The 14,029-nt window shown below is 37.6% G+C and overlaps 1 protein-coding gene across 1 annotated transcript; it reads left to right on the top strand.

Moving 5' to 3' along the window:
- The first annotated feature begins 7,712 nt into the window (after positions 1-7,712).
- LOC129271128 (heparan sulfate glucosamine 3-O-sulfotransferase 1-like) lies at positions 7,713-10,393 on the top strand. The gene has a single exon (XM_054908527.2). The coding sequence runs from the start codon at positions 8,786-8,788 to the stop codon at positions 10,085-10,087; it is 1,302 nt and encodes a 433-aa protein (XP_054764502.2). The 5' UTR covers positions 7,713-8,785; the 3' UTR covers positions 10,088-10,393.
- Positions 10,394-14,029: the final 3,636 nt, after the last annotated feature.

The raw sequence follows: 14,029 nt of genomic DNA, 5'->3' as shown, positions 1-14,029 counted from the left end.
ATTCTTGAACCACTTTAGTGGTTCCCCTCTTATTCCATAATGAGAAAGTTTATAAAGGAGAATGTTATGATCAACTGTATCGAATGCTTTTGAAAAATCTAAAAACAAAGCAATCGTATTCGAAGACTTGTCATAAGCTTTGGCAACTGTTTGAACTAAAGAACGTATTGCGTGGGAAGTGCTACTCTTTTCCCGGAAACCAAATTGAGTATCGGATAGGATGTTGTGCTTTAAAAAAAAAACATATGGTTCGTATGTGAACCAATTTTTCAAGAATTTTAGATAAGTTTGTAAGCAATGAAATCGGTCTGTAGTTACTTGATAAAGAAATATCACCTTTTTTGAAGACTGGTTTTATCTTAGAAATTTTCATTGATTTTGGAATATTTCCCGATGATAATGACAAATTGAATATATAAATAAGAGGGTCAATTATATAATTCATAGTTTTCTGTAAAAGGTTGTTATCAATGTTATCAAATCCTGCACTTTTATTTGATTTTAGGCTAGATATAATTTTGATTATCTCCTGTGCGTTCGTAGGAGAGAAAAACATAGAACTTTGATTTCTATCCCCCAGATATTGATGAAATGAATGGGAGTTTGTTGGTATACTTCTAGAGAGCTTAAATCCAACTTGTGAAAAGTAATTGTTGAAAATATTTGCCATCTGAACTTTATCTTCAATAATAGAATCATTATGCATAAGCTTAGTTATCATTGAAAACTTTGGTCCATTATTGATGGTAGAATTGATCAATTTCCATTTTTTTAAAGATCATTCTTGCATTGATTAAATTGATCATGGTAATATGCCTTTTTAGCAGTACGGATGACCCCTGTTAGTATATTCTTATAATTAGTATATTGGCTCCGAGTATTCTCAGTTAATATTGATATATATGTATAGTATAATCGATTTTTTTTTTCTATTTATCGAACGAAGAATTGAATTCGTTATCCAAGGCAGTCTGGGTGATCTTTTATAATTTTTGGACTTGGGCTTTGCAAAAGGAATATTTTCATTAACATGACTCATGAAGATATCAATAAATGTTTCGTAGGACTCGTCAACACATTCTGTACTAAATACATCATCCCAAGATTCTTCTTCTAAACTCTGTTTCAAACGAGATATATTTATATCACTATACACACGCCTCTTAGATACATAATCGGGAAGTTTGTTTGGCTGATATTGATTAGAACAGTACATGAAAATTGGGAAATGATCAGACATGTCTGAGATAATTATACCAGCTTTAAATTCTGAACGTATATTGGAGAAAAAATTGTCAATCAGAGTTGCGTAAGTATTAGTGATTCTAGTGGGTCTAGAAATGAGTGGCAAAAAGGAGGCAGAAAGGAATGTCTCTAAAAAGTCATTTGCAAAAATATTAGTATCACTCGCTAACAGGTCATAGTTAAAGTCTCCCATTATGATACATCTTTTGTTTTGAACAGAATGATAATGTAGTAAATTATTTAAAGTGTCTAGAAAATCAGCACTATTGCTGCGAGGAGGCTTATAAACAACTCCCAATACAGTTTTTCTGTTATCACGATCACTAATTTCAATAAATAAAGTTTCTGCAGTTTCATTCATTAAATTCATGTCTTCAATAATAACATACTCAAATTGACTCGGCACAAAAATTGCAACACCACCACCAATTTTATCAACACGATTATTTGTAAGTATATCATAACCTGGGAGTGCATTCATATTGATATATTCATCTTACAGCCATGTCTCAGCTAAACCTATTACTGTATTTTGGGGAAAACCTGAGTTATCTAAAAATAGAACGAAATGTTTCAAAATTCTTGTTAAGGCTTCTGATATTTAGATGGAAAATAGACAAGCAGGAAGAAGGTAAACCTTTGAAAATGTTTTTGGCTGAAGCCTGAGTGTAGTAGTTTGAGGATATGACACTCGAAGCCCCATCATTTGGATCTAAATCAATTTTAAGTTCATCATCATTATTAGTACCAATATCATTAATAACATCATTGGAATCGTTGGAAATGTTCGTAATCATTATTTACATAAAACACCAGTATAATATAAACATAAAATTATATGCGTAAGAGAGTTTTTCTTAATTTTGTTCAGATCCTCCTCTCGATGAATAGCAACCGGTGGAACATTCGGGCTCTTCCTCACCAGAATGGTGCCAGAACTTGTATCCCGCCTTCTTTCTGTCGTCATTCGCCTTCTTCAGGAGAGACTTCTTAGCTGGGGCTAGATTTTCGTTGAGAAACACCTTTCCTTCATCTCTTGAGAATCCCAGTTGACGGGTTGATGTTTCCCTCAGTTTTTTCCGGCCTGAGTATAGAGTATCCCTCATCCTTCTGGTCGTGAATCTAACGATGATCAGGCGCGTAGCCAGGGGGGGGGGGGGCGGTGGGGGCGGTCGCCCCCCCAAAAAAAAACGTCCCCAAAAGGAAAAAAAGAAGGGAAAAAAAAGAGGAGAAAAGGAAAAGGGGAGGGAGGAAAGGGAAGAAAGGTAGCTTTGTGTTTTTTTTTTCTTTTTATTCTTTTTTTTTCTCAAAAGAGAAACTCCTTCACTATTGCTCTAAATCTATAATTATGAATTTTGCTTCCGCGCTGCGCGCGGTTAAATGAAAATATTGAAGATCTCCATTGTTTCCCCCACCCTTTCTCTAACCCTGTTTTTTTACCTCAGCTATATGTGTTTATTGCCAGTTAAAGTTCAAATGTATGCATTAGGGCATGGAATTAGAGTAAGGTTAGGCCGAAGTATATGAAGTTATCTTTTTTTTTAATTGATCGCGCAACTTCTGGTCGGATCGGCTCCGGGCGGGTAAAATCTTTATATCAATTTCTGCCGTCACCTCCATAAGGTCAACTTCTCCAGCTTTTCAGCTCATTACTAAACAACCATAATTTTGGGGGCAAACAGGTTCCTAATCCAAAAAGAGGAAGGTATAAAATTCGTATCGTATAAGGGTATTAAATAAAAAAGTACAATATTTTTTATCAAATTCTATTCAACTTCATGTCATTTCCCTGTACATTCATCTCCTGTCCTGTTTTTCGCCCTCAGTTTGAAATTTTGAATGACTCTTTATAATAAGAAAAGTTTCTTTATAATTCAAAATGAAGCGCTTCAGGATAAGTCAAAGAAATTAGGCATCCTTTTTCTATAATTTCAATAAATCACAGAAGTTTCAACTTTTTGCGCACTATTTTCCTTTTAATGAAGTTCAATAATCTTAGAAAATTAATTGAATTAGAGCCGATGGGGTATTGGAGATATCTGCATTATTTTGATGAAACATCCGCCCTTTGAAATTTCAGAGTTTCGTTGCTCTGCGCGGGGAGGAATATCTTCCTCCTGGCATATACACTTCTTCTCCTCTGTTTTGCGAGTTAAAGATATGCACTGTCGCTAAATTGTTTGTAATCAAATCTGATCTTTCCAAGGGAAGCATTCAATATATGTTTGAGAATATCCTTTTCTCGGGACCCTTTTCATGGCAAAAAAATGATAAAACGCTTTAGCTTCCGCACTTCGCGCGGGGTTATTATCATTTTAATTTCCTCCATTGTATTCCTTTTTTGTGCGTTCACAATCTTTTTTGAAAACAAGGTTCATGAAAACCAGGTTCAAAATCACAATATAGTCAACTGCATTGGAGCTGATATAGATACTAGAGACAAGAGAGACGACTCCTTTTCATTTTAATTTATGAAACACCAAAAGCTTCGCGCTTCGCGCGGGAAGGGGAAACTCCCCCTCCCTGCACCCACCCCCTAGGGAGCGCGCTTCGCGCGCTCTGTAAGCGTTGGCACGCTTCGCGTGCATTTACCGCCCCCTCCAAAATGAAATCCTGGCTACGCGGTTGACGATGATTGGTCTGGCTGGACCACCTTCTCTTCTCTGACCAAATCGATGTGTCACATCAATGTCGTCGGTGGATACCTCTGGTGAAATTTTCTTCATGACGTGAAGGACAGCCTCCCTCACATTCTCACCTTCCTCTCAGGAACACCTGCCACTTCTAAGTTGATCCTTCTGTGATATTGATCCAAATCATTCACTTGGTGTTCAAGTGTCGTCATCTTTGCTTTGTCATCTATAACATTCAAATGGCTCTATAACGCCCCCCCCCCCTGTAGGGACCCTTCCTACATTAAGCTTTACGTTCAATCACTGGCATATAGGCGCGGGGGGGGGGGGTTATTCCACACCTTAGAGGAAATAATTATAGGAGACAACGTATAATGAAATTAATGGAAACAATGAACTGTGTTATTTGCTGAAAATCTATCACATAATTAGAATTTCAATAGGCAGTTTTTTAGCAGCTCGCTTTGCTCGCTGGAGACTTGTTTCAAATTTTCCCACATTGCTTTGTTTTGCCCCCTCAATTTTTGGTTCATTACGCAACTGGGTTGAATAAATGTGTTGTGTAAAAGCTATATTATGTATATACCCGCGATTTGATTAAAAATAGCGGCAATCTGCGAGGTTTTAATGGCTTTGATATCAAGACCCCAACCGCATTGCACTGCCGTATATGAGTATGAAAGGGTTGGGCCATGGCCCCAAAAGTTCTACAACCAAGAGCAAAAAAAAAAGGAGGAAAGAAAAGCAAAAGAAAAGTGAAGGATATGACTTTATTTACTGAATATAATGTCAAAAAATATCTCAAAGTTATATTCTCATGAAAATGTTATTTTTTTGTCGCTCGCTTCGCTCGCTCGGGACTTATATTAAATGTCAAGTCCATCCCAGAAAAATGTTGACTTGAATAAATAGAGAAAAATCAAATTAGCAAAACGCTGAAAATTTCATCAAAATCGCTTGTAAAATAAGAAAGTTATGGCATTTTTAATTTTGCTTATTTTTCACAAAACAGTGATATGCACAACTCAGTGACATGCAAATGAGTCTTTCGATGATGCCCCTCTCTCACTATTTCTTTTGTTTTTTATTGTTTGAATTTTACAATATTTCATTTTTTTATAGATTTGACAATAAGGACGACCTTGGCTGAATCTTATAATAGTAAACAATGCTCATTCCATATGTTCAGGAGTAATTAATCGTTGTTTCACTTGACAATGAGGAGAAAAATAGAATATTCCCTATTTCATACAATAAAGTACAAAAGAAATAGTGAGTGGATGACGTCATCAGTCTCCTCATTTGCTTACCCACCAGGGATGTTTAGGAAAATTTTAAAATGTCATAATTTTCTTATTTTACGTCCGATTTTGATGAAATTTTCAGTCACCTCGTTCGATTTTTCTATTTTTATTCAAATAAACTTTTTGTTGGGGTGGACTTGTCCTTTAAGCAGCTTTTTAGCACATGCGCCATTCTGTGCCCCTCCCCTCGTTTTTTGTACTCTTCACGCTACTGCCGCAAAGAATCCTGTTCACAGTGGGGTACAGACCACAAAATAAAGGAATGGAAAGAGAGAAGAATGAAATATATTATTCTCTGGATATCATGTCAAAATCTATCACAAAATTTGATTTTGTATTAAAATTGTAAAAAAAAATTGCTCGCTCGCTTCGCTCGCTCGCAATTTTTTTATAAGATAAATCCTGCCCGATACGCAATATCTGGCCCTCTCAAAATCGTCTCCTCACACCATTACGCCTGTTCATACCATGATATGACCGGGAAAATTTTTGCTCTTGTCCCCCCCCCCCTAGCCACCGGCCCCTGTTACGCCGCTGTTGTAGAGGCGTATAAAGATGAGGTCTTCAACATACCTACCACCCGTGAAGCATGGAGCACCCTTGCCCAGCAGTTTGAACAGAGATGGAATCCCCCCCCCCATGCAATTGGTGCCTTGGATGGAAAGCACATAGCCATTAAGAAGCCAGCAAACACAGGCAGGCTCTACCACAACTACAAGGGGTTCTTCTCTATACCACTGCTGGCATTGGTAGATGCAGAGTACAAGTTCATCTGGATTGAGCTGGGAGGTAAAGGACACATGTCTGACTCCCAGATATTCACAGACTCTGAGCTCTTCGAATGCCTAGAAGATGGGTCCATAGGGCTGCCCCCACCATGCCCTATCCCTGGAGAAAATCAGCCTGATATTCCCTACTTCATCCTGGGTGACGATGCTTTTGCCCTGAAGAGGTACATGTATATGATGAAGCCATACAGTAGAATAGGGATGACAGATGAACAGAGGATCTGCAACTACAAGATCTCAAGGGAGAGGAGAGTGGTGGAGAATGCCCTTGGCATCATGGCCACGTACAGGTTCCGGTGCCTGTTGGGAACACTGGAACAGAAGGTAGATAACGTCAGAGATTTGGTGGAGACTGCTGTGGTGCTCCACAACCTGCTGAGGAAGAGGGTGGCGCTGGCAGCCAATGCGGTGGACCACGAAGATGAAGAGCACAACTTCGCACCAGGGGCCTGGAGAGATGGACCTCACTGGGAAGATGTTCCGCAACCACCTGCAAGGAGGAACCTCGCCACTGTGGATGCCAGACATCAGAAAGATCATCTCAGAGAATACTTCGTCTCTCCAGTGGGTGCTGTTGACTGGCAACAAAGAATGGCTGGGGTGGTACTTCCTGATTGAGTTAAGAAAGGAGTGGCTCAGATATCGTCAGAAGCAGATGATGAAGATAAAGACTTTTGTGTCTGGAAATAAGAACATTCTCCTATATGCACACTCTGTTTATTTTTAATATAAGTTTAAAATGATTTTTTTATTATGTGTACTTGTGAAGATGTTATTATTATTATTGATGTTATTGTTGTTGATTTCTTACCCATGAAAAATCAGATAATACTACTATAATTGTAAATCAGGAGTGAAAATCTAAAGGAATCAAGTTGCAGAATTTGAAATTTAGATATGTGCGATAAAAGATCTTTAACATACGCAATTTTTTGTTAAATTGATTATTACAAATTATTACAAATTGATTTTCTTACTAATTAATAAAAAAGTCAGAAAATCAGTTTTATATGTGAGATAAATAACCATTATTGTAACAGAGAAAATAAAACAAAGATAATAAAATATAAAACATTATAAAATTAAAAAATGAAATATAATAAATAAAAAAAAATAGAAAAAACTTTCTGGAAAACTTTGTGGAAAACTCTGTTTTCAACAGAGTTTTTCTATTTGCCGCCGCTTTGCACGCCGCTTTAAAGCGCCATCAAAGCGCTGTTGGTGTGAACTTAGCATTAGATTTTATTGGTTGGAATGCTCGTATCAAAATAATGTTATAACAATTTCTTTGAAATTCGGATCGCAACGAATCGCATAGTGTGAGCTGAGCTTTAGGCCCTTTCAGGGAGTAATATAATTGTCTGATTCCTGGTCTGTGACTGCGTTATTTGTTGTGCTCGATAGCGATGCGAATCAGCTCTTGTAACTCCCTCTTTTTCTATCCGTTGTAAGCAGGGGCGTCGATCCATTTTTCAGATTGGGGGGCAAAATCACGAATCAACGTTCCAAAGGCGCTCGACCACACAAAGCAAACAAACTCACCCAAACACACTCACCCACATATATATATACATATATATATATGACTCATGAGAAAGAAACTAATGCGAGCACGAAGCTCGAGCTGAATTTTTTTAGTATACTGACCTGAAAATAGGAAAATGGTACCTGTTTGTAGTGACTCATGAGGAGGATACATGTCTCAATACACAGATAGTGCGAGTGCCGAGAGCGAGCTGAAATTTCTTTATATTCTGATCTGAAAGCTTGATATTCTAAGCATTTTTGGTACCAATGATTAAGATGGGTATCTAAAAGAACAACAGATTCCCTTTTCCCCCTTCTTTTCGAATCACTGTTTATTGATATTGTTATATGCTTTGCCCTTTTTCATTGTCATTTTTTGTGTTTTGTACTTATTTTGAATTCCAAACTTGAAAATATGTACCGGTAAGTATGTTGATTTATACAAGAAAAGCATCTTATAGTGTTTGATAAGCAGTGCAGGTTTCACAGGAGAATGAACCCTTGAACCAGTTGAATTGTATATTAAAGAGAAAAATCATAAAAACTTTATAAAACTATATAATAATGGAAGTTTGAGCAAATTGGAATTATGAGCCCTGGAAGACCCTTCGAACGTCAGTTTCTGCACACAGTGGCCTTGGATTTCCCATTAACCGTTATTAATTGCATTGCCAGGATATGCCCCGTATAGTAATTCCGATATGTTTCATGCTGAGATAAACCATTAAACTAAATAATCATGGATGAAGCGCATAAAAAACGAATTTGATCCAACTTGTTAATGTGTAGTCGTTGTCATGCGTATAAATGCAATTATGAGCTCCATTCGCTTCAGAACTTTCATTAGCATTATGGTATAATAAAGCAATATCATGTTGTGGCAATGGTGTCATGGTAGGGCCTAATGGATAGGGGGGGGGTGACTGGTCATGAACGTTCTGTCAAAGTAATAACAATTCAATCCAGATATCATTAAAAAAATATTGTGCATGCGCAGCTAGTCGTGAAGGTGGGCCGCGGAGTACATAGATATACATATTGGAAAGTCGAGATCTCAGACAGCCAATCCAAATGTTGTGACAACGTCACCGATTTTATAATCCTTTTGAACATAAATACCATTCGTCTATGTCTATAAGATCTGAATATCAGTTGACATTACTATCATTACTGCTTTAAAAAAAGAGATCCATTTTATACTTTCAAATTGAAATTGATGATAGAGCACCAAATATATCTTTTTAAGTTAACGCCTAATAATTTCTAATTTCTTTATCTGAACAGCCTTATGCCAAAATGGATTCATAAAACAGGTCTGATCGAAGTGAGACGCCAGCAAGAAGGCATTCCATTTCTGCAGTTTGATTTTTTTCACAACATGACGGCAATGGCGAAGGTTTCACTAACCGGACGATCAAAAGTAACCGTCGCTGTTATTACCGCATTCCTGATGCTATGTTTTTTCACAACGTACCTGGCGTCGGATGGACATCAGCAGGAAGTTCATCACGTGGTTCAATACGGTACCAACTTTACTCAGTTGGCTTGCACACGTGAGCACAATGCCATCCGAGTTCTCGAAGCGCATAAGCCGACCAGAACTGCCAAATCGCCTATAACCGTGAGTAGCCTCATGTACCTCCAACCTGGGAACGAGCCTGTGTGTGAGGTTGGTCACATTGATCGCGGATGCTACTGTAAGAAAGCCGTCAATGTTTATCCACCTGAAAGGAAATTATTGAGTCCAGATATTCGAAGAGCAAGGGGATGCAAGAAACGCAGACCCGATGCTATCATACCAGGTGCAATGAAGAGTGGCACAACGGCTCTCAAAGCATATTTGGAAATCCACCCATCGATTACATTTCCAGATAAAGAATTGAAATTTGCAAATCATCATAAATTAAATGAATTCGACCAATATAAGAACGTGATGCCGTATTCTACCCCCGATCAGATTGCTATGGAGAAAACGGCTGGCTATTACAACAGGATAGCAGTTGCTGAAAGACTACGGAAGAAAATGCCTGATATCAAGTTCATCATAATTCTCCGTGAACCCATAAACCGTGCAGTGTCAAACTATATGCATGAGCTAGCGATTATTGCGATGCATCCAGGCGCTACAAAGGTTAATGAACACTCTTCAGCTCCACAATATGAAATCAAACCTACCTTTCGTGAGTCGGTCCTTTTTACAAATGGAAGCCTCAAGGTTGCTAATCGTCTCCTTGATACGAGCCGCTATGTCAAATACCTAACACAGTGGTACAACATCTATCCTAGAGAACAGATCCTTATCTTGGACGGGGAAGAATTTGCGCAGGATCCCACCACAGGTCTCCAACAGGTCGAGGGATTTCTGGGGATCGATCGCTACTTTGATGATACAAAGTTTTATTTCAACGAGACGAAAGGATTTATCTGCCTTCGAGATCCTTTTGAGATGTGTATGGCATCAGGAAAGGGGAGACCACATGAAGAAGTCGGTGATGACTTAAAGATAAAGCTACAAGATCATTTCAGACCATTTAATAGAGAGCTTGCAAACGTTCTTGGTCGAGAACTTAGTTGGACGAATTCTTACTAAATTAGATAGCATAGCAAAAGTCTAAGAGAATGGAAACAGATGACAATATCCTCTCGTAGATATGGATACAAATTTCTTTCACAGCATATTTAAATGAAAACGTATGTATGGACATAAGAGGAGGTGGTTCGAACTATATGCATGGTTCCCGAAGTGACGCCAAAATGCGATTTTGTTTTCATGAAGAGCAGCCACGAAGGAAAATGGTCGCATTCGCGTCACTGAGGGGACCATTGTTTCACCAAACCTCCGATCGAAGGCCGTACTTAGTTTATTATTATTATTATAAATTATATTACCATATTATAGCAAATGAAATTGAATTGATAACAATAATGTCTTCGAGTAAGAAATCATTCAATAAATTTTGATAAATGTGGACATGATCGCGTGTGAATTGTCTCAATGTGATTGATTTAACCATATTTGAACTGAGCTATTTCTGACTTGGATATACTGGTGGTCAATTTAAGCCCCCCCCCCCGCGCTGACGATCGGACACACAGCTCTTGGCGACCACTAGCGTACCTACGGGGGGGGGGGCAGTCTGCCCCCCCCCCCTCCGACGAGTCACAACCCATGCAAAGGACGTATCCCTGCCCCCCTGAAGACCTTTTTGCCCCCCCCCCTGAAGACATTTTTTGCCCCCCTGACGAGCTTGAAAACCTTTTTTTTTTTTGCTTGTCAATTTTTTTTCGGGTTCGAAATCCTATATTTGTGGTTGAAGACCTTCTTTTTTTTTTTTTTTTTGCTTGTCAAATTTTTTGGCGGACGGTTTTGCCCCCCCCCCCCCCCCCTGTGGATAATCCTGGGTACGCTACTGTTGGCGACTAGTCTTCACTCGAAACATGTTTTGGTTATATTGTCAAATAGTCCGTTTTCGACGACGACCTACAAAACCTATATAGGCTAAAGAAAACATTTAGGGAACATTTTGAAAACGTATGTGTTGTATGTATAAATGTTGTCATCATGACGTTATATCATCTGGTCATATAAAATTGTAAATATACTCGTCGTTGATTTGTCAATAAATGACGTCATAATCACGTCATATTCTGGTCGTGCATAACTGTAAATTTACTCGTCATTGACTGGTCAATTAATGACGTCATAATTACGTCATAATCTGGTCATATAAAAAATGTAAATTTGCTCGTCGTTGATTTGTCAATAAATGACGTCATAATCACGTCATAATCTGGTCATGCATACTGTAAATTTACTCGTCATTGACTGGTCAATTAATGACGTCATAATGACGTCATAATCTGGTCATATTAAACTGTAAATTTACTCGTCGTTGATTTGTCAATAAATGACGTCATAATAACGTCATATTCTGGTCATGCAAAACTGTAAATTTACTCGTCATTGACTGGTCAATTAATAATGTCATAATCGCGTCATAATCTGGTCATATAAAATTGTAAATTAACTTGTCGTTGATTTGTCAATAAATGACGTCATAATCACGTCATATTCTGGTCATGCAAAACTGTAAATTTACTCGTCATTGACTGGTCAATTAATGACGTCATAATCACATCATGATCTGGTCATATAAAAATGCAAGATAAACTTGAAGTTTAAAGTGGTCATAATGACGTCATAAAGACGTCGTATATATGACGTACGACGAGTACGACAAGATTACGACGTCATTAAGACGTCATTGCGACCATGTCTGGTATCAGGGATTTTGGGTCTGACATGCACTTTAAAAATGTTGCGTATTTCGGAACCGTGTACCGGGTCTCAAAAGATGCGCAAGACTTCAAAGTAAAAAGTCTGCCAGCGGCGCGGTCAAAAAATTTGCGCAACGGCGTAATGACGAAATTTTATATTGTTCAATATAAAAGAAAATTATGATTCGAATGTGAACTTTACACAGCCCTTCATGCAACTCATGAAAATCAGTATTTTTCATTATTTTGCTCACGAATTCCGGAAAATTCCGTTTTTGAGCTGGTATTAGCGAGTTTTCGCAAATTGCAACGTGAACGGATTCTACAAGATAATAAATCTATTGAAAATGTCTGTCCAATCGCAATATATAGCTGGGAGGTCTTTGTCGAAAATTAGTGAAGCGGGACAGCTGATCGTCGTAAGTTTTGGAGCTGACAAAATTGCAAATATGTCGTTTGTCCAGAGACACAGACGACACTACTTTTTTGATTCACCAATTTTCGACAATAACTCCTTTGTCATGAAGCGGTATTGACAATAGATTTTTTTCGTTCCAGACAGCGCCTGCGAGGTGTTTGCAAAGCTTCCTAATAACAAAGTGAACCGTGGCCCCGAGGATCCCCGCGATCTCTAATGAGATTACGATCATCTTTAAGTTTAATAGTTTCCTTCAGCAAGAAACTGATCCACAGTGTGCTGCACTCAACCCAGGTGAGGTAAATGGGTACCGGTAGGAAGTAATTCCTTAAAAAGCTGTGTGCGCTATGAACGCCTAGCTTAGCCGGGTAATATAGGAGCGCCTTGAGCACCTAACAAGGTGGATATGTGCGCAATATAAATACCCTATATTATTATTATTATTATTATTAATAGCCAATGTTTAATTAAGCAGCTAGTGATACTAACGCAACATAAACCGCCAGTTTTCTTCGATTTCTGTGAAAATACAGAGAGTGAGGGGGGACAAGGAGAGTGCAAACGTGGATCAAAGAGAGTGTGACTTAATAGCGTCCTTAGATCGGATAATACTAAAAATATACAAACTAATTAATTACTTTGGCAAGACAGTAACATAAATATTTTTAGTTTTCTCTTAAAGGAGTGGATGGAGGGGGCCTGTTGAATATCTTTATGGAGGGAATTCCAAAATAAAAAAATCTTAATATGCTCTACATCATTTTTTTTTCAATAAGATAAGAGAGAATGTATAAACACATTTACTAAGAATATTTTTTTGCTTCATTACTTTATGTTTGGCTTTGTGGGGGTATCTAAATAACAATAATAATATTGGATGAACAATTTTAGTGGGATGCGTAGAAATATTGTTACTCGCTGATTTTTTTTTTCAATAAGATAAGAGAGAATGTATAAACACATTTACTAAGAATATTTTTTTGCTTCATTACTTTATGTTTGGCTTTGTGGGGGTATCTAAATAACAATAATAATATTGGATGAACAATTTTCGTGGGATGCGTAGAAATATTGTTACTCGCTGATTTTTTTTTTTCAATAAGATAAGAGAGAATGTATAAACACATTTACTAAGAATATTTTTTTGCTTCATTACCTTATGTTTGGCTTTGTGGGGGTATCTAAATAATAATAATAATATTGGATGAACAATTTTCGTGGGATGCGTAGAAATATTGTTCTTCGGCTCGTACAATATTTCTTCGCATCCCACTCAAGGCCATCCAATATTCCCTAAATATCATCATTCAGTATTACATAGAAACATGAATACCCTATAAAACAAACAAATATATTATATACATACATATGTATATATATATATATATATATATATATATATATATATATATATACATATATTCCCGAAGTATATATATATATATATATATATATATATATGGAAGTGGATACATAGTATTTACTTCGTCTTCCCGCACAAAAACCGTTAGCGCTTAGTGTTCACTGCACGATAACGGCCCTTTCGCGGCAAGGCGACGTGCAGTGCGCGTTAACGACCTTTGTGCGGGAAGGCCGCCATATGCAATTTATGAAGAAGTTACTGCTTTGTGATTTTGTTCTTCTTGAGAAATGTGGATTTCTAAAAAGGTTAGTAAAGATTTCATGTGTTTAAAAGAATGGTAATAAATGTTAACAGGCACGAAGACTGTTGTGATGGACGATGTAATTACAGAGGAGAAACAACTGGAATAACAGGGGACCGAACAGACTTCCAAGTGGAACACCAGGGCCCCGTCTTACAAAGAGTTATGATTA

Source organism: Lytechinus pictus, chromosome 1 (genome assembly GCF_037042905.1).
Source record: "Lytechinus pictus isolate F3 Inbred chromosome 1, Lp3.0, whole genome shotgun sequence".
NCBI classification, from domain to species: domain Eukaryota; kingdom Metazoa; phylum Echinodermata; class Echinoidea; order Temnopleuroida; family Toxopneustidae; genus Lytechinus; species Lytechinus pictus.
Note: the sequence above shows the minus strand (reverse complement) of the source record. Positions and strands in the feature narration are given on the sequence as shown.

Excerpts from the sequence above, each read along its gene's own strand:
- LOC129271128 (XM_054908527.2), top strand. The coding sequence starts at position 8,786 with ATGCCAAAATGGATTCATAAAACAGGTCTGATCGAAGTGAGACGCCAG.